The sequence below is a fragment of the Molossus molossus genome, unplaced genomic scaffold (assembly GCF_014108415.1).
Source record: "Molossus molossus isolate mMolMol1 unplaced genomic scaffold, mMolMol1.p scaffold_m16_p_4, whole genome shotgun sequence".
Taxonomy (NCBI): domain Eukaryota; kingdom Metazoa; phylum Chordata; class Mammalia; order Chiroptera; family Molossidae; genus Molossus; species Molossus molossus.
In genome coordinates this window covers 23,651,189-23,676,958 of record NW_023425377.1, presented here as the reverse complement: position 1 = coordinate 23,676,958, position 25,770 = coordinate 23,651,189, and the positions used below count along the sequence as shown (strand labels likewise).

Below are 25,770 nucleotides of genomic sequence, written 5' to 3'. Positions count from 1 at the left end.
CTCACTATATATCTTTGCATTTCCACAGTATTTAGCTTCATTTTGTTGTTGTTGTTGTTGTTGTTATCGTTATTATAGCAAGCTTGGGCACAGCCCTTGAAAGATACCAGACAATGTGCTAGGTGCTTTATGTACACTACTTCTGATCCTTTCAAAACTTCTGAACACTATTAGTAAACACTATTATCCTCATTTTACATGTGGGGACACTAAGGCTCAGGGACACGGCACCTCACTCAGTCTCATACAGCCTGCAAGAGGAAGAGGCTGGATTTGAACCCAGATCTAACAGGTTCCACAGCCTATCCTCTCTTCAGCTCACAGAAACTCCTCTATAAATACCCCGTAGAGCAATTAAAACTTGCTTCTGTCTTTCTGTGAGGGTTGATCCACCACCTGCATTTGGATTGCAGGATGGAGACTTTGAGTTGTGAATCCTGTCGTGAGGATAAATCTTCAAGGGCCCACTCTTCACCCCTGTTCCTCTTGTGACCACTGGCAGACACCTTTGAGGCTCCATCCATTTGTCCCCAGCCCACACTTTCAAATACATCTTTTTGAGGGTCGTTGGGCTTTGGTTTCTTCATTGGCAAAACTGTAGATCAGGGATGTCTAGTAGGATTTTCCACAGTGACAAAAACATTCTATTTCTGTGCTACCCAATATAGCTGCCACTAGCCACACGTGGCTATCAAGTCCTCGAAATGTGGCTAGTTGGCCGAGGAACTGAATTTTGAATTTTATCTAATGTTGATTAATTTTCATTTGAATAGCCATTATATTTAATTTGAATATAACGAATGGTACCATATTGGACAGTGAAGATCTAGACTACTCTTTATCAGTCTTTTCACTTCTGATCTTATACATATTATTGGGTTGCAAACATCAGCTTTTAATGAAATGGCATCATGTATTGCAATGAAATGGCATAGGGAAAAAAATGTCAGGACATAGCATGTATACTTAGAATAAGTTTTGCTTGTGAAACTTTTATTTCACATATTTATGTACTGGGTCATTTGGCAAAATTAATTTCAACCAGAGGGTCATGATCCAAAAAAATAGTTTGAAAACTTCTGCCTGTTCCTGAGTAATGTCACTGAGACCTTGCGAGTGACATGCTTATATGGTGCTCTCTGATCCAGCCTGGGGCTCTGCAAGACCTCATTCCAGGGGTATTCTGTTCTTCTAGATCCTAAGGCATGTGGTGAGCATATGACTTCTCTCAGATGGTAATTGGAAGGGACTTTGTGGTCATCTTTCTGTCTGGGTGCAGAGATTCCAAACTGGTGACCCACAGGCAGAATCCAGCCCCCACAGACAGGCGTCTTTGTGACCATGACATGTGTTTGCAGGACAGTAGTCCCCTGGGGCCCACTAGCTTCTTCTCCTTTAAGTGGGCCAGTCTTGCCTGTTTGGTCCCTTGGGTGGCATTCCCTGATGTTACCTGCCTAGCTCCTGAAAGTAGTTTGGGTTGCAACTGTGTTTAATACGCATAGAATTTTGGATTTGAAAGGAAACCGAGATCACAGAATGCAACCCTTTTACTTTATAGTTAGGAAAACAGTCCCCCAGAAATGGGGAGTGCCCTACCTTGGGCTTCATGAAAGGTTAATGGCAGAGTAAAGACAGGAAGGAACTGGTTCCCTCTCGGGGACCTGGAAGAACCCAATGGTAATAGAAATACTAACAGGACAGAGGAGGAAGGGAAGGAGGGAGGGAGGAGAGGAGGGAGATGGGATGCAGTGCAATGATGGTACGCTGTGCTCTCAGCCCTGGGCCTGGCTGTCAGGTCAGACTTCTGTGAGGGAGCCTCTGTTGTGGTGTGGCCACACGGGAGGAGCTTCTCGTGAGAGGCCATCAGAAAGAGCCCTGGAGAACTTAGCAACGGGACAAGCATTTGAGACATCGAAGAGGAAATCCTCTGCCCTTGGAGAACTGAGGATGCTTGAGTTGGCTCTGAGAATTCCCTGCTGTGTGTCACCCACACCGCGCTTTGGCCTGTCTTTGGGCAAACTGCCCCTGATTTGAAAAGAAGGTATTTTCCTGCTGGCCCTAATGTGGCCATCGTGGTGGGGAGCCTGAGCAAGTTCTGCCCCTCTCCGAGCCTCAGGGCTGTATCTGTAAAGGTGGGAATGTGAATGACAAGGGGCAGAAGGTACCTTGATCGCTACCTTGGGGAGAGACGGGGTCACAAGTAGGTGACAGACCAGGCCCCACCCACTGCAATCACAGCATCTCTCCAGGCTCTGGGTGGGATCACAACTCCAGTGTCTGCAAGCACCTGGCAGTGCAGGAGAGAAGCTGGCCAGGGCTGAGGCCAGGGGAAGAGGTAGGAACCATGGTGATCTGGAAGCGTTTAAAAACAAACACCAGGCTGCCCAAATAAGGCATGTCTGGGAGCCACATCCAATGGACGCAGCCCCGGTCTAGGGGATATCCCCGAATGACCACCAGGTCATTGTGTGTTTGCATTCCATGCATGGTTTGCAGTGGAACCAATATAACCTAGAGGTCATTTATTCATTTCAAGAAAGGGTTTAGAGCTTTAAAAAAAAAAAAGCGGAAACCTGTAGACTAGATGTTTGCTCTATGCCCTCCGCTCTGACACTGAAAACCTGTAAGTCGAGGGGAGCCCAGGTGACAGTTGATGATCTTGGATTTCCCCACAATATATCAGGTTTGATGGCCTGCCAGAGCCTCAGGAAGCAAACATTTTATGTGTATTAAAACCTCTGGCTCAGAGGCCAAGGGACTGAGTCACTCATAGCACGAAGACAATTGCTGGCTTCCTGAAGTTCCTCTATTTCCAACATGGTTTCCAGGACCCCAGACGAAACCCAAATAGTACTTTTCAGATAAGCCACAGAGAGGCTGGAAAGGGTGCCACGAAGCCCCGGTGCAAGGCAGCCTTGGTCTCCCTGCGGAGGGTGCCTGGGTAGATCCCCCGTGTCCCTCACGGTACACTGGACAGAAGGAGGCTCTTCTGGACGGCCCCCAAGGAGAGCAGGGGAGGAGAGAGAACCGAGCCTCTCCTAGACCCACTGATGCCTGTCTGAACCCTAGCTCCAACGTTTACATGTGTGTGACTCAGGCAAAGGGACGCGTCTCTGGGACTCAGATGCCCCGCCTTTAACACAGGGATCACACGGTGTCCGTGCCCTGGAGTTGTAAGGATGGAAAGAGAGGACAGGTACGAAGCACTGAGCACAGGCGTGGCCTGGCGTCCTTGCCCAGCTCATGCGAGCTGTTCGGGGCTATTTTTACAGCTCCCTAGTGGCCCTGACTGGGGGCTTTGGAAAGGGAGTGAGGGACAGAGCAGCGGCAAGAGAATACCCTGGGGAGCTTCCCCTTCCCCATCAAACCGCGTCTGTTCCTCAGCCGTCCTCACACAGTTCTGTATAGCATATTCTTGTGTGGTTTTTTTTTGTTCTTTTTATCCTCACCTGGGGATATTTTTCCATTTTTTGTACAGATAGAGTGGGAGGGAGAGAGAGGTAGGGAGAGAGAGAGAGAAACATCGACGTGAAGGGACACATCGAATGGTTGCCACCCGCACAACCAACCAGGGCCGGGGACAAACTGCAACCGAAGTACGTGCCCTTAGCGGGAACCGAACCCGGGTCTCTCCAGACCGCAGGCCGATGCTCTAACCGCTGAGCCAAACTGGCCAGGGCTGTATAGCATATTCTTAAAACCCCACGACCAGTGCAGCAAGATGATATTTTTGAAATATTCACTGGTATTTCCGGTACCCACCCCTCTTGCCACCTTCCCTCTGTTCAGTGACTGAGGCCTCAGGGCCGGGACGGGCAGCAAAAGACAGACAAGAGGGGTCGCTTCCTGGCTTTGGAGTTTCAAAAGTCTGTGCCCTCAGAGCAGGAAGGGTTTATTACAAAGCTAAATATTCAGAGACAGCATAAATTAGAGAAGGCATAAAGGGCTCCTTTACCCACAGCTCACAAAAGTGGTTCCGTGGCCCAGAGGTAGGCAGGAGAGCCCCAGGCAACGATGAGAAGGCGGGTCTGCCGGAGTCCTTAGAAAGAGGCCCTGTGCCGGACACGAGCAGCGGAGGGTGGGGCGGTGGGCGAACGCGCTGAGACTTCGTTTCTGCTTATCTGGAAATGAGAACCTAGTTGAATTCTAAGAAAAAATGAAATGTTGTCGCTTTTAAATCTTAAAGTCTTCTGTTGAATGCAATCTGATGTATTCAGTTATTTTTTCACAATCATAAGATTAATATAGAAATAAGTAAGAAGTCAACTTGTGACATTATATCTGGACAGCTTTCTGAGTTTGCAAAATGAATGACCAAGGGCAGTTCCCATGTTACCAGGTGGCTTCACACAAGTGAAGAGTACATCACTCCTGCCATGGGAGGCAAGTCGGGCTTCCTTGCCTGCGGCACCCGGTGTCATGAGGGCCTGTTTGGGTCCAGCCCAGACCCTTCCTGCTATAGCTGTAGTGTGGCAGCTGGCCGTCAGACACGAGCAGTCTGTCTGGCCAGGAGCGTGCCATCCTGACACATGTCCTGACACCACATTTCTGGAGAAGGCAGCATGAGCCATGTCGCCAACTACAGGCCATGACGGTGGAACAGGCTGATGAGCCTGGCAGAGAGAGGCTGTCTGTGGAGGAGTTTCTGTTGCAGCAAAGGTTTCACAGTATCATCTTGGGGTGACAGACTGTGTCACTGACCTGCTGACATGGGAAACTGTGGCCAGGCCGGGGCCATCTGCGCAAGGACCCGGGGATTCCCAGGGTGTTCCGACCTCTGCTCGGCTGCCAGCACCTGCAGAGCCTCCCCTCCCAGGGCCAGGCACACACGCCGATCGGGCTGTACCTTCCGGTGCAGGGAAGCTGCTCAAGGCTGGGCCTGGGGGCAGCAGTCGCGGCTTCATCATCGTCTGCCGTGAATGCTGAATTGCTGTTCCCTTTTCCTGGTCTGTACTATAGCACCTCCATCGTTATTCTTACACACACACACACACACACACACACACACACATTTTTAAACAGCTGGATCATGGATGGGTGATTACTATAGGCAGAAAAATTAGGTACCCTCTGAGGCCTCCCCCAAGTCTCTTTCCTCCCCAGAGGTAGCCACTGTTGGCACTTTTGTATGGCAGGCAGCAGAGCTTAGTGGTGAGAACACAGGTTCTAGAGCCAAACTGCCTGGGTTCAGATCCTACCTCTACCATTTACTAACTGTGACCTTGGACAAGTGACCTCAGCTCTCTAGGCCTCAGTTTCATCATCTGTAAAATAAGGATAATAATAGTATCGCCTCATGAGTTGTGAAAACTCAATGAGATAATGTATGTAAATTGCTTAGCACAGTTCCTAACAGAGGGGTCACTCTCTAAATTCTATGTCTTATCCTCTCTGACCTTTCCTGTGCATTTACCCCTCCTAATTCTTCAAGTGTGGCTTCATTAAACTCAACTATGCTTCTGTGTCCTGGGACACTGACCCCCAGCCCACCTACTCTAATGCTAAACCTCAGCCTGACGCCAGATCTCTGGTGATGGAATCTCGTGAATTCTCTCCACCTTTCCATGGCCCTGGACTCTGAACCAGCCCAGCTCACCCTCTGGGTTTGCCCTGTCTTTCATTCTGTTACCCTGGAACACATTCCCGCATGCCCTATGCAAGCTGAAACTGCTGCATGAGCTCGGGTGAATCCCTTCTTCCCTCCGGGCTTCAGCTTTCTCATTTGTGAAGTGAAACCGGTGAGCTCGTTTTAGTCATTCTTTCATTTATTCGTCAAGTGCTTATTGAGCACTTAGTCTATGCCTGGTACTGAGGATGCAGTAGCAAACAGAGACATGGCCCCTGCCCTCGTGTTGATCACAATGTAGTGTGCAGATAACCTCCCAGTCCCTTACTGCTCTAAAAGTCCGGTTCCAGGGATGAACATAGATGTAATGGAGTTTACATCTATGTCTCCCTCTCGGAGTTTTCGGAAAACAGATTGCTCACTTAGAATAAGTAAGCACACACAACAAATACTCGAAGATGTCCTCGTGGAAACAGCAGATGTGCCCAAAATACACCGCCCCAGGATAACATAAATCATACCCTCTCATCCCCACAACAGGAAACACCCAATTCACACATTCCTCTGCAGGATGTATCAAAAGCATGTCAGCCACCCACCTCTGTAGCCTACAGAAACCCATAAACAGAGAGCGCTCAGAGGTGGCGGAAGAAAGCAGAGGTTGCTTGAGGTGATGGATGGGCTGCAGCCAAGGGTTGTTTTTTTTTTCCTGACAGTCATCAAGGAGGGAAAAGCAGAAAACCTGTGCCCAGGTCAGACTGCTCCCGAAACGGATTTGACAAGGTTCGAGCCAAGCGCAGCGGCAAGTGGTGGGGGTGACTTAGAAGGTGGATTGGAGGTAGAATGCTCAGCTTCAGAGATCCTTTAACTTAATTAATGCTAATATTTAAGCCCACGTTCCATGCCAAGCCGTGTACTAAGCACTTTTATATAATTTAAGTAATTTAACACTCACAAATGACCTGAGTTACTCCCACTCTAGACGTGAGCAGACGGAGATGGAGGCCACACAGTTACCGTGCTCAAGGTCACACGAGCAGCATGGGCAGGGCTGGAACACAAGCCCAGCCCTCCTGACTCCAGCATCCACACCGTTACCCTCTGTGCCTGTGCTTCTCACCCCTTCCAGTGCAGGGTCTCACCTCCCTGTGGTCTTACCACGGCAAACAGGATCAGGGTCATGGGCCACGATTCAACTCCAAAATCAAACACGAGGTCCCTGTCGGTAACTACCAAGACCGTCCTATACACAGACCTCACCCTAACCTTCCTGACAGGTTGCTCTCTACCTGTGAGATGCCTGGACCCACACTGGGGTCTCCTCCCCGTGTTTATCACGTCCCTGTGAACACACCCAGGGTACTCGGGGCTTTCCTGAGCCCCAGGCTGCTGTGAGCTCATTGCTGAATCAGTTCATTCCCTGCTCGATGTTTGGCGGTTCAACCAGGAGCCCCACGGTTTTTATTACACTTCCAGCCAATTATTCACAGTTGTTAAACTGTCTCCAAGTCAGTTTTGTCACTCTTTTAATTATACCCCAGCATAACCTAGGTGCGTCTACTTTTTAAAGACTGTTTTAAAAATGACTCTGTTAGAATGTGGGAACACTTTTATCTGCAAGGTCAAGTGACCCACAGGGGAGGAAAAAGTATTGTGCGGGCACCGTATCAGTAAAGGGAGCGTAACTTAGGTCATGTTTTTATGAGAGAGGAAGCATGCCATTATCTGCTTTTAAAAGTGACTAATAAATCTGATAACATACAACACAGCTAGTTTAAAAGTGAGACCAGTGAGTGGTGAGAAGAGTATGTGGAGGGGGAGAGAGCCGCACAGAGAAGGACTCTCAGAGCCAGAATCCGTTTTTAACTGGAGGGAATTTTATACATCATTGTGTCCAAGCTCCTCAGTGACGAACGAGGGAACCGGGGCCGGGAGAAGTTAGATGATTTGCCCAAGATTGTAAAACTAGGTAACAGCAGAGAGGGGATTAGAACCCAGCCACCCCTGGCCCTGTCTGGGAGAGGGAAACACCAGAGATGAAGAGCAGCGTGAGGGAGGAACAGGGCGGGTGGAGGCCCGGGATGCTGAACTGTTCAACTCAGCTGCTCCTGTAACTCACCAGGAGCCACCCTCCCCGCCCCTTCCAATAGGTCGTGCTCCAGCAGTTTTAAATTATATCTGTAACATTTGGGAAAAGCTTCACGTGCACATTTAATTATGGAATTAAACTGCATTTGCTTTTAGAATGCTAAAGATTTGGTACGTGCATAAAAGAGGACTTAGTGTTTCAGAACCCTTAACTTTTAATCTCATGGGCATTGACTAGCTGAGTTTTTGTCTTAAAAAATTACACTGACAGCCCTGGCTGGTTTGGCTCAGCGGTTAGAGCGTCGGCCTGCGGTCCAGAGAGACCCGGGTTTGGTTCCTGCTAAGGGCACGTACCTCGGTTGCAGTTTGTCCCCGGCCCTGGTTGGTCATGCAGGTGGCAGCCACTCGATGTGTCCCTTCCACGTCAATGTTTCTCTCTCTATCTCTCTTTCTCTCTCTCTCTCTTCCTCTCTCTCCCTCCTACTCTATCTGAACAAAAAAACAAAAAAATGGAAAAATGTCCTCAGGTGAGGGTAAAAAAAGAAAATTATACTGACAGCCATTGCCAACTAATTTTCTTGCTTTTATTTTTGGAAAGGTTAAGATTGTTCAGTTCTACAGTACCTGAAAATTTGTGATTTTTTTTTTTTAAATCAGTATTTATTTCACTGCTCAGAATCTTTTGTTTCCAGATCAAATTCAGGATGGGTGAATGTGTGTGTGATTGGGTCCTACTACAAATTATTTTTTTAAAAACTCTTCAAGGATAAAAAGAACTGATTCAAGTCTGAGGTGGTATTCCTGGATTGGTTTGTACATGTTTTTATAGAAATAGAATTCAACCAGGTTTAGTATCTTTGCCCCCGCTCTCAATACCTGGTGTTCCACTTGTGAAACTACAAGGCTTCAGTGTCCACTGAGGCAGCCACTAGCCACGTGGCTATTTAAGTGTAAGTTTGCATTAATTAAAATTAAATAAAATGTAAAATTAAGTATCTCAGTCATACGAGCCACATTTCAAGTGCCCAGTGGCCGCAGAGGGCTAACGATTATTATGTGGGACAACGTAGATATAGAACTTTTCCAAAGCTCAGAAGGTGCTATCGGGCTGCACTGCTGCAGGCTAATAGCTGGGAATGCCTCTCCTAGGTGCCCTTTATTGGCCAAATAACATGAAACAGAAGCCAGATGTTTCCTGCACACCTTTCAGAAACATATCACATGATCCATGGTTCTAAACTTTTTAACCTCGTGGCTTATTTCACAAGTTAGCAGAGCTAATGTCCTTTGAGGCTGTGGCTTCTCTCAAATGTCGCCCTCAAGGAGAGGCAGTTCCTAACACAGGAAGCAGTTCAAAAACTCACGTGTCAATCAATTTAGAATTCAAAAGACGTTTGCGCATAAGACGATTGTTATAAATCGCGACTTTCTGAGAGGAAACACTTAGTACTTCTGTGATAGAAATTAGTAGAATTAATAACCAGCAGGAAATCCACAATAAAATGTTAGTGTTTCAGACTGGGTGTGTTATAGATTGGTGGGAAGAAAGACATCCTCTGTACATACCTATACACACACAGCATAAGATTAAGTTGCTGATTTAATTAGCCAAGGACACAAAATCTTATTGGAGATGAAGTGGCTTCCAGGGTCGGCACAGCTTCCTTGACCCCAGAGTTCTGCTGGGATAACGAAAGGTCTTCACACGTCTGGAAGCTCCAGGCCTGCGTGCCCGCTGCCCTTTATAATCACAGCTGACATCGGCAGTCTGGAAGAATTCACACCAACGCTGCGTGCATTTCTGTTCATGGGACTTTTCACAAACATCAGACATTTGTGGATTTCCAGCCCCAGTCAGCATCACCCAAGCAGTACCCTCACCCTGAGGGAAGCAACGAAATCAAGTCTGGGGGCCCCATCAGAGGACGGCCTCAGAGGAACCCATCCTCCTAACCCACACCCTCACTCTGATTTTTTTGCCTTTTTACCTGAGTGGTTCAAAGACTGAGTTTTGACTGAAGACCATGATCACAAATTAATTTCCCTGGAAAAATCAAACCAGCAAAAAATCGAATTGATCTTGGGAGTTGGTTCTTGAGCAATAAGACGGGTTGAGTTAGAAGAGATAGATGAAAATTTGTGCAGTGATTCCAGAGGGACTTCTGGATATTTCTAGAGCTCTAATCATTGGGGATGATTATACTATTTGTTCTTATTGTATTTTCAGACTCACCGTTTTGTTTCCCTCAGCAATAGTAGATCACCGAACTGCTCATATAAACAGGGTCATATTTTTCTCACAAATTAGGGGCAGAGGGGAGAATGAAATATTTTCCAAGGATGTGGAGCAGGAATCAGAAAAAGAAGGAAAGGAGACAGGACTGAAGAGAATGTTGTGGACATTCTGGGGAGCTGGGAAGAACTGCTCTTGGCTCCGGGGAGGATGTGATGGTCATGATGTCAGTGACATCTGTGGAGCACTTAATGAACTTTCTGAACTGCTTTATGTGTATTAATCCATTTAAAAGTTAATTCATGACTTTGTTAACTAGCTAACTCATTTAACTTTTGTCTTACATTAAAAACAGGTAAAAAAGAGTTGACTGCGGGTATGAACTCCATGAAAGAAAGACTGTGAGGGTATTATTCTCCCACCTCAGACAGCAAAGTTGTCAGAAGCAACAGTCAGGCCTAAGGAAGTAGCGCTTTGCTCGACAGCACATGTATGATTCAGGATCCCTTTTAGTGGAAGATAATCGAAAGTCCTGCTTTCCTATTCCTTGTCTTTAAAAAGAGGAGGATGTAAGACAAGTACCACATGATCTCACTTATTTATGGAATATAATGAACAAAATAAGCTGACGATCAAAATAGATCCAGAGACATGAAAGTAGGGAACAGATGGACAAACCTCAGAGGGAAGGGGGATGGGGAGATGGGGGATGGGAAGAGATAAACTAAAGAACTTCTATGCATATATGCATAACCAATAGACACAGAAAATAGTGTAGGGAAGTCAGGAGTGAGGAGGAGAGGGTCAGTGGGGAAGAAAGGGGGGATATCTGTAATACTTTCAGCAATAAATATTTTTTTAAAAAATTTTTAATAAAAATAAAAAATAAATAAAAAGAGGAGGGTGGATTAAATCAGTTACAAAGATCATCTCTGAAAATCTGAAACAAGCTATAGGAAAATGTAGTTAACACCAAATTTTATATTTAATTAGAAAGAAGTCTTAAATCCCAGGTGTATCAGTCAGGATATGCTGCAGCAACAAAAAATCTTAGAGGCTATGACAACAGAAATGTCTCCTTGCTTGTGGTAGATGTTCATCATGGGTTAGACTGCTCTATGATTCCTCAGTCAGGGATCTAAGCTAACACGTTCTACACACCAGCTGGGGTATCACTGGATGCTGGGCCAGGCAGCACGGCCAATCACATACTGGCACACAGGGCTTTTAATTGGAAGTGACACAAAACTGCCACTTATATGTCATTGCCAAGCAAGTCGCCATGTGCAATCCTTCGTGTGCCTAGAATAACAGATTCAAATTTCAGTTAACAGACATAACCACCACACTGGGTAAACACCCTTGAGCTAGGTGATCTCTAACTTCCTTTGCAGCGCAAGGTTCCTGTGAGTCCGAGTAACATATAATATGTTTATTCAGCGTTTAGCCAGTAAGTCTACATGTATAAATGATAGACACCAAGAAGGGATTGAGAAGTACAAACCAGTAGTTACAACATAGTCACAGGGATGTAAAGTACAGCATAAGGAATATAGTCAATACTATTGTAAACTATGTATTGCCAGGTGGGTACTAGAATTATCAAGGGATCAACTCGTAAATTATATAAATGTCTAACCAGTATGCTGGTTAGACATTGAACTAACATAAAATACTATTAAATGTCAAAGAAAATCAGTGAAGCACCCCAATCTCATCCCTAATTTTTGTCCCGGCTTCTAACTTCAGACCAACTAGAGAGAGCCAAATGTGCACCCCTAGCCAGTCACATAGGACACCCCAGTTCTACTTGGCCACCTAGAACTTCCCCAGGCCTACAGCTGCCAGTCAGGGCAAACGGGGTCCTCCCCTTTCCCCCCAGAAGGCGCTCCCACTCCTCTGCCTGCCTTGAGTCTCTACCACAGTGCCAGTGATGCGGGCTGGCTCCCTGGCACAGCACGTTCTGAACAAATAGCCTTTGCTTGTCTACTAATTAATTTTAAAAAGACACCAATTCCCCTGCCATCGGGCGGTCATGTTTACAGCCAGAACAAGAGTGAGCCTTCTCCTAATAGAGCATGAGCAGAAGGTTCTGGACTATTGCTGTCGCTTTGAGAATGGAGTACTTTAGTGACTCCCTCCATGGTGGCGCTAGGGTCTTGCTACAAGAGAGAAAACTTGGTTCCTCACTGGCACAGTTATCCCGACACTTACACATAACGAGGTTGGACCAGACAGCTGCTAATATCCCTCCCAAGTCTGAGATTTTGAGTGCTAGGCAGGTGCCTACTATGATTAAATCCCAAATGACCAGAAGGAAGATTTAGAAAAGTAGCCATGAGAAGGTCAAAGCAAGAGAACGACAGACTCAGCGGGTTAGCAGAGTTCTCCAACGTCGTTAAATGCTGCCCGCTGAGCTCCAACCCCCAGGGACGACAGCCCCTTCAGATCTCCGCCACCTCTTTTTTCTCAATTATGCATTTTGACATTTTCTCAATGATATGGGAAATGCTGTTCAAAGGCAGCTTTAAGATCAGTCCCCTGGTCAACCTCCTTCTAACCAGAGTGCCTCCCTTATGCCTCTTGTATAGAGAGTCTGTGCTACCATTGACCACACCCGTCTTCTAGATGTGAAAACTGAGGTGCAGAGAGGGGGTGTAACTTGCTTAACAGAAAAGCCCATTGGAGGCAGCATCAGCCACCCATTTGAGACCCATGAGTCAATTGCAAGACCTGAATTCCCTTTGAGAAGTTTGATCCAGAGATCACCCAAGAAATGGTACTTCTGGATTATTTACCTTGAAATGCTCTACTTCCTCTTTTATTTTTCTTCATTTGTGAATTTGGCCTCTGTCATTAAAAGGAAAGTTGGTGCTCACTCAAAAGTCTCTACCTGCCTAAGGAGATTTATGGACTCACTTCTTAATGCCACTCCCCTTCTAATGATGCCTTAGATTGGCATGTTCAGCCTGTTGGTATATTGAAGGTCCTCCGCTCATCTTGCACCCTTCCTGTTGTTTCTTCCAGTGGAGATGATAATAATGTCTTATGGCAAACTTTTTAAAGAATGAGGGGCTTCTGGATGGTGATGTCTTTGTTTCTTTCCACAGTTCCTTATCAGCAGAATCCTTACAATCCCCGGGGCAGCTCCAATGTCATCCAGTGCTACCGATGTGGAGACACCTGCAAAGGAGAAGTGGTTCGCGTCCACAATAACCACTTCCACATCAGATGCTTCACCTGTCAAGGTAGGAGGCCCAGTGTCCCAGCTCCTTCTCAGATTCCTAGCCAGGCTCCCAACCCAGGGCCATGCCACAGGGCTAGGCAGAACAAGCGTAGGTAATTGAGGTATAAATAAAGACCTAAAGAGGCTGTCCTTGAGCCTGTTACGATCATTCTCCCTTGAGCAGTGTGGAATGAAGGGGGAGGAAAGGAGATGGGAAGAGCTGAGATATGGAAAAGAGAGAGAGCCTGGTGGCTAGGAGTGGTAGTGCTGACCCAGAAGGAAACAGGTATCCTGCAAGCTTACCTTGCATCTCTTAAAAGAGTCCTGCCCTGTGCCTAAAAATCCATTTGAGAGTGAGTGAAAGAGTAAGCTGTCCTGGCTAAAATTCAACATGGCTCTGATTCCATGACCGTGTGACAATCCTCAAAGGTTAATTTTAACAGGGGACAAGGTACATCTTGATGTCAGTAAGGTCTGTAATTTGGGAGCAGATGGATGTTGGGTTCCCTCTAATTGTTACAGCTTACTCGAGGCTAATTTCTAGAACCCTAGACATGACTGAGCTAAGATTTCCTAAAGAAGAAGGCTAGCTAGCAGCAGGAAGTAGGAGGGACTCGGCTGAAAGAGCCCGGCGAGACCTCTGGCCCTTCCCCAGAGCCCCTGACAAATGACTCTCCAGCCCCACTTCTTGAAGCTTCCTGTTCCACAGAGCAGCCGTCCTGATGTTGGGTTGCCCTGTGGGTTTAGAAAACGTTTGACCCAAAATCTGTAACTTCCACCTGCTGGTTCTGGATTTGTCCTCATGAGTTTGATGAGCACTTTGTGTTTGCTTTGTCCCTGTTGCTGCCCTTCACGTACTTGTAGCTGGTCTCCCTCGTGCCCAGTTACGTTCAGGTCCTTACACTGGGCCTCATCTGAAATAATTCCAACTTGTATCATCATCCTGGAATCTTCTCCCTTGATCCATTCTGACTTGTCACTGTCATTCCTAAGGCATAATGCTGAAAACAGACTACAGCCCTCAAGGTCTGCAGTACAGGGAGAACTGCACTCATGTGACTAGTGCTTCCTGGAGAGCCACTCCACACCACCGATGTGCACTGAAGTTAAGGTCAATTAAAACCCCCAGCTCGCCCTGGCCGGTTTGGCTCAGCGGTTAGAGCGTCTGCCTGCGGTCCAGAGAGGCCCGGGTTTGGTTCCCGCTAAGGGCACGTACCTCAGTTGCAGTTTTTCCCCGGCCCTGGTTGGTCGTGCGGGTAGCAGCCACTTGATGTGTCTGTCCCTTTCACGTCGATGTTTCTCTCTCTCTCTCTCTCTCTCTCGCTCTTCCTCTCTCTCCCTCCCACTCTGTCTGAACAAAAAAGGAAAAATGTCCTCGGGTGAGGATAAAAAAAAAAAGGCTCAGCTCTTTTCATTTTAGTAACCGCTTCCAACCTCAACCTCATGTATCTGAGACTGACATCCCCTGCCATTGAGGAAGATCTTGGATTTCTTCCCTCAGGATCTAACTGGATTCAGCACTGAACAAAAAAATTAAATAACATTTCCTAATTCACTTATGGACGTATATATGGAATATATGTTAATTGATGTGATTTAAATTTTATATTGAGAATTTGCAAACCCCTTTAATGCAAGTTGACCTGCAAGAGTATTGTGGTGAGTTACCATTTTGACATCACCAGAAATTGAGGTAGGACAGAGGGTAAATTTAATAGAATTGTTATAAGGAGATTTGAGCTATGACTCTGCAATTACAGTCTTAAGAGAGTTACCTTTTATTTATGCCAAAATTCAGTAGTTTAAAACAATCTTTTAGCTCTTGATTCTCTGGGTTAAGTGAGCAGCTCTTCCCGTGTAAGCTGGCTCCGCTTATCTCTGCCTGCCTCATCATGATGACATGGGGATCAGCTGGCTGTGGTTGGCAGCCTGCTGACCTGAGTGGCTCCATATGGCCTCGCATCCTCCAGCAGACTGGCTTGGAGTCATTTGCATAGTGGTCGCAGAATTCAAGTGCAGTAAGCAAGACCTTTTCAAGCCTCAACTTGTGTCATACTTGTTAATGTCCCATCGACGGAAATAAGTCACATGGCCAACCCAGATTCAAGATCACAGAGAAATACTGGGGGGGTGGGGGAGAGGGAGGTGTATAGGGGGGATAACTGGTGATGGGTGGAGACTGACTTGGGGTAGTAAACACACAGTACAGTGTACAGACGATTGTGTTGTAGAACGGTGCACCTGAAACTCGTATCAGTTTGTTAACCAGTGTCACCCAATAAATTCAATAAAAAAGGAAAAATAATAATAAATAAATAAATCTGTCAAAAAAAATATCATGGAGAAATAAGCTTTGCCTTTTCTGGGAGGATCTGCAGCATCAGATTTCAAGCATGCGAATGCAGAGAAGGAAAGAGTTTATCCATTTAGACAGTCTATCACAGGGAGGTGTAGAATCTTTCTGATGAGGATTTTAAGGGGGGGACTATTATTTTCAATGTCAATTTGCTTAGTTAGAGATGAAACAAATGAGAGGATTTTGTCTCCAGGGATTCGTTACACTAGATAACCTTCTCATTGAAAATCTAAATCTCTATGAATTCCTTTTACGACTCTGTTAATATACACTACTGTGCAGACATGAAAGGGGGACTCTGAAGAAGAGAAAACAAAAATAAAAGCAGAAATCCGGCTGTGACTGCCAATGCCCGATTTAACCCTGATGGCTTGTGCTAAAGTGAAGACCTTGAGCCTTTTTACCTTGATGGCTGACTACATGGATCATGGCGAGCAGGAGGCGACGCCAGGAGCCTGGTCAAAGTGGAAATCTAATAGGGAGCCTGAGATTTCCTGTTACCAAAGTCTTACTCTCAATGTATAGATGGATGAGCAATAAACCGGCTCTGGAGCAGGAGCGCAGCACTGAGACACACCTGTACCAACTTCAGCTCTGGGCAGAAGAGAATAAAACGTGTATAAAAATGTCCATCCACAATCCACCTACATTGTTTGTGGCTACATCGCAGGTGGTAAAACGATACAGAAAAGCAAGGGAATGACAAACATTCAACGTGGGACCATGTGGGAAGGGGATGCTTTAGGGAGAGGCAAACAGGCTTCCAAGGTGCGGGTAATGGTCTATTTCGTAAACTTGGCAGCGGATACCTGGGAGTGTATTTTATTCTGCTTCTTTAAACTGTACATACATATTTTATACATTTTCTGCATGCATAATATATTTCACAATTTAAATATTTAAAGTAATGAGCTAGATCACCCTCTGGGGCCGTCCTAACACTTTGATTTTGAAATTTTATAAAACTCAGTCTTGTTTAAAGAATTGAAAATCAACAGAATTATATGACATCATCCTGGACCCTCAGATCTGGACATGTCCTCAGTTACCACCTAGCTCCCTCATTTTACAAATGAGGCGACTGAGATCCAGAGACGTGAGCCAACTTTTTCAAAGCCACACAGCACCTGAGTGGCAGAATGGGAACACGGACAGAGGTGCAGCGACCCGCAGAACAGTATATTCTCCACTGAGAGAGCCGTGTGCAATTCCTCCTTCTAGGCACTGTATTTGTAGCGAGCATTCATTCTGGGTTTTCTCAGTGCACTGCTGTCCTTTTCATATTCTGTCCCATTGTCAAATCAGATGATCTGCTTTCCTTTAAAATTAATAGACTTTATATTTTTGACTCACAGAGTAAAAATGACTTTCCTGGGTGCATTGGTTCCACGCCAGGTCTACACTGCGGACCCTCTCTGTGGCCTTTCCTAGTATTGGGATGGAGGGCTCTGCTCAGCCTCAGAGACACCTGTCCTGGGCCAGCTCGCCTCCCACCCCCATGCTCCCCACTGTATTTCCAGGAGCGCCTGAGATTCTTATCAACCTTAACATCCTTTCTACCAAAAACTTCCTCCTTCAGCTCCTTGGGGGAAAAGGAGGAACTGATTGTTCCAAGTTTTCTTGTGGCCTCCTGGTTTTCTCTGCTGGGAGAGGTGGCTCTGGGGGTGGAGTTGGCAGGAGAAACAAAGGAGAGAAAAGAAGGGAAAAAACAGGAGCTGTTTCCAGGGAGGTCGTAGGCCATGACCTAACTAATTCCACAGCCATGAAGTCAATTGATCCGCCACCTGCACAGCCCAGAACAGCCTGTACTCGCCTTGCCTGCCCTCCAGGCTCGGCATTGTTTGATGTGATGAATTTTCATGAAGCCTGATGGAAGAAGAACCCTTCCCCACCTCTCGCCTCTACCACCACTTCCACCCATTCGCCCTGTTTCTCCGCAGGGGTGGGCTCCTGGGGCCGCCGGCTCGACCTCCCTCCGGGTTTCAAATGTTTAGGCACATGGTAAGCCCTGAAGGAAGCCCTCCTGCTCCCTAGACTCACAGGACGGTAGTGCCAAAGGAAGACTCAGGTCAGTTTACATATAAGTAAACAGAGGACTCAGACAAGAGAGGGCCAAGTTCACTGTCACCAGAGAGTTAGTGGCCATGACAAGACCAAAGCCCTGGGGGTCTGACTCCCAGACCACTAGGTCCCTGGTGCTGCGACATCTGGGGCTGCCCTCCTCCTCACTCACCCTGGCCCTGAAAGCCTGCCTCTGGTCTGCAAGGTGAACAAACAATTGCAAAATATTTCTGGCACCCACCTGGAATCACTCCTATTTCCACCCAGCTGCTATTGCAGAACAACGTTCCTTATTCAAGGTGAGGTGGCATTGACTGGGTGATGTCACCCTGTCCAGGCCAGGTCCTCACTTTCCCAGGCTTGGAAACTGTCTCTTCGGTCTCCCCACCATTGATCACGCTTGCGAAGGCTGACTCGTGCTCACAGATGCTCAGGAAACCGATGTAGAAAACCAGAGTGCCTGTTTATTCACGTAAACAAGGGTTGTAACTCTCCCTTGCTCTAACCAGCTGCTTCTCTCCCAAAGGCAATCTCTGTAGAAAGTCAAACTATCAGACAGCCGCCTGGTGAATGCAGACTCGGAACAAGGGAGCTGGCCACAGGTTTGAGCCCGCTCTCCAGCAGCCTTCCTTTGGCTGCTGACCAGCTCCTTCCTGACTGGCCCATCCTTGCTTCAGCTGGATCAATACACTCAGCGGTGGTGGAGGCCCTGAGAGCCATTCGATCTCTTGGAAGGAACTTTGCCCCTTTCTGCTCTGCCCGTCATGTGTTGCTGTCATAACTCCACTCTCGGGGAAATCTCATTTCCCACAGTCCTTTGGGGGAAGATAGTCTCTCATGATTCAGTTGTTCAGAACCTATGATTATATCCACCTGCTCTTCTGGTAGCTGTCACATACAGCTTCAGGCTGTCCACAAGGATGTCCCAAAAGCCCTAATGAAATACCATGTTGCTTCTCTAGTCAAAGCTATCAAGGCAATTGATCGTTTTTGCAGCTGAGTGATAGAGCATCATTATAATCTATTTTTGTATATGTCTACATTTTTTGAAAAAAGAAATTTAAGTTTTTAAAAACTAGGGGAAAAACCATTCATGGCTTCTCAATGTCCCATAAAGCCTAAACTTCTTAAGCTAGGCCAGTCAGTATTTTCATGTATCACTGCTTCCCGATCCCTACAAACACCACTCCTTCCCCAGCCCTATCTCCACACAAATATCACTTGCAACTTCCTGCCTTTGTTTTAGCTTATTCCATTCTTCAAAATTCAACTCAAGTGCTGCCTCCTCCAAGAAGCCTCCCATCATCCCTCCCCAACGACAGGGCTCTCTCTTCCTCCCCACTCACAGAATTTTCTGCCTGCTCCAGCCCACGGCCTGTCACCATGATTTATGTTCAACATGGTCTTCTCTCTACATACATCATTAGCTCTTCACAGTTTAGGGACTGTGTTTCATCACTCATGCCTGGGAACAGATGCGCCCTTTATGGCTATGATAAAGACAGATTATAGTCTTCAAATCACCCATCCCACTGCCATCCGAAACTGAGTCCAGTGTGGGATTCCGTGTACATGGTCCCCATACCTAGCACACCTAGCAGAGTCATGTGTATAAGAAGTGCCCAGGAAATGTTTAACTGAATGATTCTTTATCAGATTCATGATACACCAGCCCTGTAGCATTGTGTGAGCCATGTGGCCTTAGATTGCCATCCACGTATTGAGAGGACTGTACAACAGCAGTGGTCTCAGTGGGTGTGCGTCCGTATCAGCTAGGGAGTGTGCTGAAACGCAGGTGCCCCAGCCCCAGCCCCCGGGAGTCTGACTGAGGCCCAGCCTTCTGCATTTGAAGAAGCCCACCAGGTGATTCCCATGAAAGTGGTCTTCAGGGAACACTGGCCCCCAAAGGCCCATGGGTCTGATGTACCACCGTTCTCCGGCTGTGTCTCCAACAAGAACCTCACGCTTGCACCCTCCCTGGACTCAGTCTGCTCTTGTTTCCCTCCCTGTTTCTTCAAGTGTGCGGCTGCGGCCTGGCCCAGTCAGGCTTCTTTTTCAAGAACCAGGAGTACATCTGCACCCAGGACTACCAGCAACTCTACGGCACCCGCTGTGACAGCTGCCGGGACTTCATCACCGGCGAGGTCATCTCGGCCCTGGGCCGCACCTACCACCCCAAGTGCTTCGTGTGCAGCTTGTGCAGGTGAGCATGTGGCCGGCGGAGGCCGGATCTCCGCCTGAGCCCCCAGGGAAGAGAAGTGGTCTTCCCCGGGCAGTTCTGGGGCGTCCGGGGCTTTATGCTGGACACTTGGATTTCTAGGATCTCATGGGCAGAAGGATCGGACAGCCCAGTGGTTTTCAAACCTCTTAACAGCTGAACCCTTTCTGTCAAATGTGACCTAATGTAAAAACACTAGTTTGTCCTGCAGTGAAGGGACAGTGAGGACCTGAGTCCCCACACTCAGCCTCCCATTTCCCCTCAGAAGGCCCAAAGGAGCCACTGAAGTACCTTGGCCTGTCAGTACTCGGTTTGGAAACCACACCTCTGGCCAGTGCTCCCACACCTCAGCCACGTGTGCTACAGGGGCAGCTGTTTATAGCCTTCTGCCATGACCCTGGCAAGTGACCCCACCTCCCTAAGCCTCGGCTTCTTCATCAGTGAAATGGGAGGCAAAACTATTCCAACCTCATTGGGTTTTCATGAAGATCAATGAGACAATGCACACAAAGACCTGAGCTCAATGACTGGCACATAACTCTGTCTGCTTTTATTATTCTTTTCATTACCATAATGCCAATCAACCAGCCTCTCAAAATATCCGATAGGTGAAGGAAAGCTCACACCTTTCCTCCTTCCCACCTCCAGCATCCCAATCACTTGTTAACTTAGAAGATGTACATTAAGGGTCCACTGTATGCCAAGTACCAAATAAAGGCGGTAAAAAAATAAACAAAACCTCAACCATGCCCACAAATATGTTAAAATTCAATGGACTGCTCTGATTAAGTTATAAGTAAAACATGATTGGAATTTTTATATATATATGCATTTTTAATTGGGAAAGGAACTTAAAGATTAATTATTTTCCCATAAAATAAGCACCTGTTAGTTGCCAATTAGAGTTTCTGATTGAGACCGATGACACAGCATGTAAGAAGTAGAATTCATTCATCCATCCTTCTCTTAAAACCTGGGCCCTGGGTTCTGGATTCCCAGACCCACTACTTTGCACAGTAGGATCCATACAGCTAAAATTTTGTCAAGCCCCCTAGAAATGTGGTGCCTCCCCAAGGTCATGCCATGTCCCTTTACCACTAGGCAGTGCCTGAACTATGATGCAAATGCCGCTCCCTAACTCTCGCCCCAGCACACCGAACATTGCCCACGCCTGGCAGCCTAGGTCAGGGGTTATGCTCAGTCTGTATCACAGGTGTCTCAAACTTCAAGAGTAGCTGAACGATGGGACCGACAGTGTGGGGATTCCGGATGTAGTTTATATTTAGTTAGAGAGGCCAGCCATGTACAAGCTTGAAACGGCTGAGCTGTGGAACTCATACTGCATGGATGCAGAGGAGGGGAGGAAGAGGTTATTTGTGGACTTCCAACCTTCCTGGATGGTGAAAGGAAGGAGTTTTGGTAAGTCTGGGAGTTGAATGAGTTTTCTTAGACATACAGGGATAGGTGCAGTTGGGTGGGAAAAGTCCTTCCAGGAAGAAGGAGCAGCTCTAGGAGGAATTGCTAACCACTTCATTCAACTGATGAGAAATGTCAGCTCAACTAAGTGTCATGATTCTCCCGGTGTCAAATCATGTAAATAGCCCAAGTGGGCCTCCAGTTTTGGTCCTGGCCCTAACTGGGTGGTTCAGTCAGCCCAGCCCCTGCATTTATCCCGTGCCCTAGAAGGCAAGCTGTGCGTGTTCCCACCGAGCTCTGAGCACACTGTTGTCAGGCCACAGGACACAGAATCCCTCCAGAGAAGAGGCACTGAGTTTCTCCGTCTCCCTTGCAGGAAGCCTTTCCCCATCGGAGACAAAGTGACCTTCAGCGGGAAGGAGTGTGTGTGTCAGACGTGCTCCCAGTCCATGGCCAGCAGTAAGCCCATCAAGATCCGCGGACCAAGCCGTGAGTTCTCCCCACTGGGCACCTCCCTGTCTGCGGGCACTGTCTCCCAGGGCTCCCCTCTCTCACCTCCGTTAATGGCTCCTGCAGGCCTGGAGGGAAGTGGAGGAGGTTCCCACCCTGGAGGACTTCTGAATCATGACCCACTTGGCATACGGCCCAGACTGACATGAAGCACGAATCAGGGAGAGCAGCTGCCTGGCTATAAACAGGGATGGCCTGTGCCCTCGGGTGGGGCTTCTCTGGGATGAGCTGGGCCCCTGATCCTACCTCCCCTCTGGACCCATGCTCCCAAGGGCACCCCAACAGAGCTGACCAAGTGTTTTGCCACCAGTGGTTCTCCATTTTTGCAAACCCCACTAAAAAGGACTGCTCCGACGTGTCTTACAAAAGAGAACACGTGGGAGCAAACCAAAGGCTGAGCTGGTGTCTCTCGGAGTGTGTTCCGGGGACCACGGCACCAGCTGCACTGCGGAGCTGGTCACAGCACAGGCTTCCGGCCCACTCTGGACTCCAGGGATGCAACCAAATCTTCATTCTTAACAAGCTTCCTGGGTGATTCATTCCCTGTTCCTAAGACTGAGGATCACCGTCTAGGGATGAGGGAGACATCCGCCACGCTATAGTAAATGTTCTGTTTTATCACTAAACCATAACTTTGGGGGGAAACTGAGGATCAGGACTGTACCTTGGAACGGTCATTCTAATGTGTGGACTATCCGTTCCACTCAAGGGTGTCTGGCAGTAAGATGTCTGAATCCCTGTTCCCGGACACCCTTGTCAGGCTGCTGCCATGCGCACATGGACCCGGCCCCTCGGGTCTCAGCCACGCTCGACTCTAGTGTTCTATCCTGCCACATGACACTCACTGGCCTTGTCAGCAAAATCAATGGAAACCCATTAGCCTCCTGTGCTGTATCCCTGTGTCGGTGTGGGGGGCTGTCAGACATGGCACCTGCAGACTCAGCATGCTAGGGCTACATCCTACTGAGGTGGGTGAGCATGCCACACCCCGAGTCGGCAAGGCTCACCTCCCAGGGGCTCCATTAGAGTCCTCCCAGTGTGGTGAGCTGGGGAGAAACACTGTGGGAAGGCCCCCTCCCTCACCCTTCCTTCCTTTCAGTCAAATCGGATCTGTTTGTGGAAAGTACAGCCCTTCCTTCGATGTCCCTGGTGATGCTCAAGAACAGTTTGCTGCTCTGAACAGGTTTCCATTTCAAGGTGGCTGAGCACACACTGCTATCTTTGATAACTCCTTGAAAGCATCATGCAGAATGACAGCAAGGCCGGGATGCTAGGATGCAGGACAACAGCCCCGTGACTGATGCTGCTGAGGTGCCCGGAGACCAGTGGAACCACTGTGAGGCAGTAGAGAGAGGGGAGCTGGGACTCAGGAGCCTGCAACCTTCTGTGTGACAGAAAGTTATGTAGCTTCCCTGAGGCTCAGTTTACCCAGTTATGTAGAAAGAAAATGTATATTAGTATACAGGAATCAGACTAACATACATCATAGTGTGTGAAATGCTCTCTAAACATAAAGTGAGGTATGCTGTTGACTTGGAGGTTTAATCTGGAAAGCATGGTAAAAGAGAACTGAGAAGAAGATTCCTGAATCTGTCGTTATTCCTCTCAGCTGTGTGTGTGTTACTGTGTGCGTCAGACAGGTGGGAGATTCCTCAGCTGAGTGTGGGAGTCTTGCACATGAATGTGTCCTCTAGGAGAAGCTACTCAATGTCTCCATCAAAATTCTGCAAATCAGGAGGTAGAGGAAGGTGAGGAAGAATGGCTAATGGGAAGCAAGTGACAATATGGTCAGTTCTCTGGGGGGAGTCCCCAGGACGATGGCTCATTTTGTTCCTCACAAAGTAAAGACATCAATCTGTGGTTCATAGAAATTTTTTCTGCCCAAAGGTCGTCGCTGTCCCTGCTTCACATGACTAGAGGGAATGTTGGAAGATCTGCTGAGTTCTCAAAGGACAGAGGGAACCAAAATCAGTTTCTAGAGAGTGCTGAGATGAGGAAGGTATCATGGGAAAAGAAAGAGGAGAAAATACGTGATGAAATTTTGATCTACAGGAATGTGAAGTGTCATCTCTGGAGGGTGAATAAAGACTTTCTGGAAAAGTAGGAGTAGTATCTACTCAAAATAGGTCAAGAAGAATACTCAGGAACTGTTAAGAGAAAAAAATCATGTTAAGGAAAAAAATCTACAGGAAGAAGAAATGTTTCCTCATAGACTTCAGTGATAAGAATCAGCAGCAGTAGCGGCACCACCATCACCATCACTACCACCATCACCACCACTACTGCCACCACCATCATCACCACCATCACCATCACTACCACCATCACCACCACCACCACCACCACCACCATCACCACCATCACCATCACTACCACCTTCACCACCACTACTGCCACCACCATCATCACCACCATCATCATCACTACCACCATCACCACCGCTACTGCCACCACCATCATCACCACCATCACCATCACTACCACCTTCACCACCACTACTGCCACCACCATCATCACCACCATCACCATCACTACCACCATCACCACCACCACCACCACCACCACCATCACTACCACCATCACCACCACCACCACCGCCACCATCATCACCATCACTACCACCACCACCACCACCACCACCACCACCACCACCATCACTACCACCATCACCACCACCACCACCGCCACCATCATCACCATCACTTACCACCATCACCACCACCGCCGCCATCACCACCACCACCACCACCACCACCATCACCACTGCTAACACTGATCTACTGTTACTATTGTCAGGCAATACACTAAGTTTTCTATATATAATATTTCATTAAAACATTATAACTTTATGAGATTACAAAAATGAGAATCAAAAAGCATAAATGACTTGCCCAAAGTCACACAGATAGTAAATAATGGAACTAGGATGTGAGCCTGGGCAGTTTGGCCCTGGAGCCTATTCCCTTAACACCTTCTACCAAAGACAGGATTTGCTAATTAGGATAGGGTCTGTTCGGATTAGCTGCCGATAACCAGGTGGGGAGCTTGCTGTGACTCACAAAACCTGCTCATCTTTGCTGATCTAAGTGAAATGAATGAAGCAGTTAAAATAAAACTAAAAATGGCTGTCTGCGGTCTTTAGAGAGCTCAACAAACTGAGGGATTTGGAAGGAACAGGTGGAGGCATCATACCTTCTGCCAGCTGAAGGTTGTGATTTTGGAATAGAGAGAAACGTATGAGGAGTGGACAGCTGGCTCTATAGAAGCCAACTAGGGCCAGGGTGTGGTTACGACACAGACTTGTGGGCTCCGGGATGGGGTGCCTGAGGCTCCACCAGTGGCCGAGAGTGGATGGAGGAAGAAAAGAGGGAAAAGGTTATGAAAAACATGAAGCCAGAACATTGGAGGACCGGCAGTTTAACATGAAAAGAAAAACCTCGTGGAAAAGGTATCCCAGAGTTTTCAGAGGGGTCAGCAGACCTTCCTTACTACAGGGATATTGCTCCTGCCTCAGATCAGTCACTGGAGACGCAGAGAATGTGGGTTAAAAATATGAGAATGTGAAATAATAATGACAGCAACCACATATCGGGCACATATGTGCCAAGCACTATGCTAAGTCCTTACAGGCCTCACTTCAGTTCATCTTCACACCAAGGTCATAAGAAAAGTAGTCAGATGAGGAAGTTGGGCCTAGTAGCCATACAACTAGCAAGTGAGGGAGCTGAGCTTCTCCCCTCCACCACCTTTTACCTCTCAACCAAACTCTCAACCAAACTTCTAATCACTACACCGTAGTACCTCCTAAACTTTTACTCGAGGTGCTCACCTCATCCCAGATAGATCACTGCCACTCAGGGAGGTGGGACTTGTTACTAGACTGGGCCATGAAAGAATGCAGCTCTCCAGTTATTAGAGAGGTAGATCACTGTGTTGTTGGCCAATAACATGCCTGTGTCCATGGAATCCACTAGTGAAATTAATCAGTGAATGACCGTTTTCAACAAGGAAAAGTCAGTGTAAGAAATGAAGAATACGAGAGAAACTGTAGTTGCCTTTAAATATTTGAAGGAAATGTCCTGTGGGAAAAGAGGTA

The 25,770-nt window shown here is 47.4% G+C and overlaps 1 protein-coding gene across 10 annotated transcripts in view; it reads left to right on the top strand.

Annotated features, from left to right (window-relative positions):
• Positions 1–25,770, top strand: part of ABLIM3 (actin binding LIM protein family member 3) — a 102,267-nt gene that overhangs the window by 25,845 nt on the left and 50,652 nt on the right. For all 10 annotated transcript variants that reach the window (XM_036239690.1, XM_036239684.1, XM_036239682.1 and 7 more), the window contains exons 3-5: positions 12,998–13,135; positions 19,550–19,733; positions 21,541–21,653. In XM_036239690.1, coding sequence (XP_036095583.1) covers positions 12,998–13,135; positions 19,550–19,733; positions 21,541–21,653 — 435 coding nt within the window. The remainder of the gene's footprint in view (positions 1–12,997; positions 13,136–19,549; positions 19,734–21,540; positions 21,654–25,770) is intronic.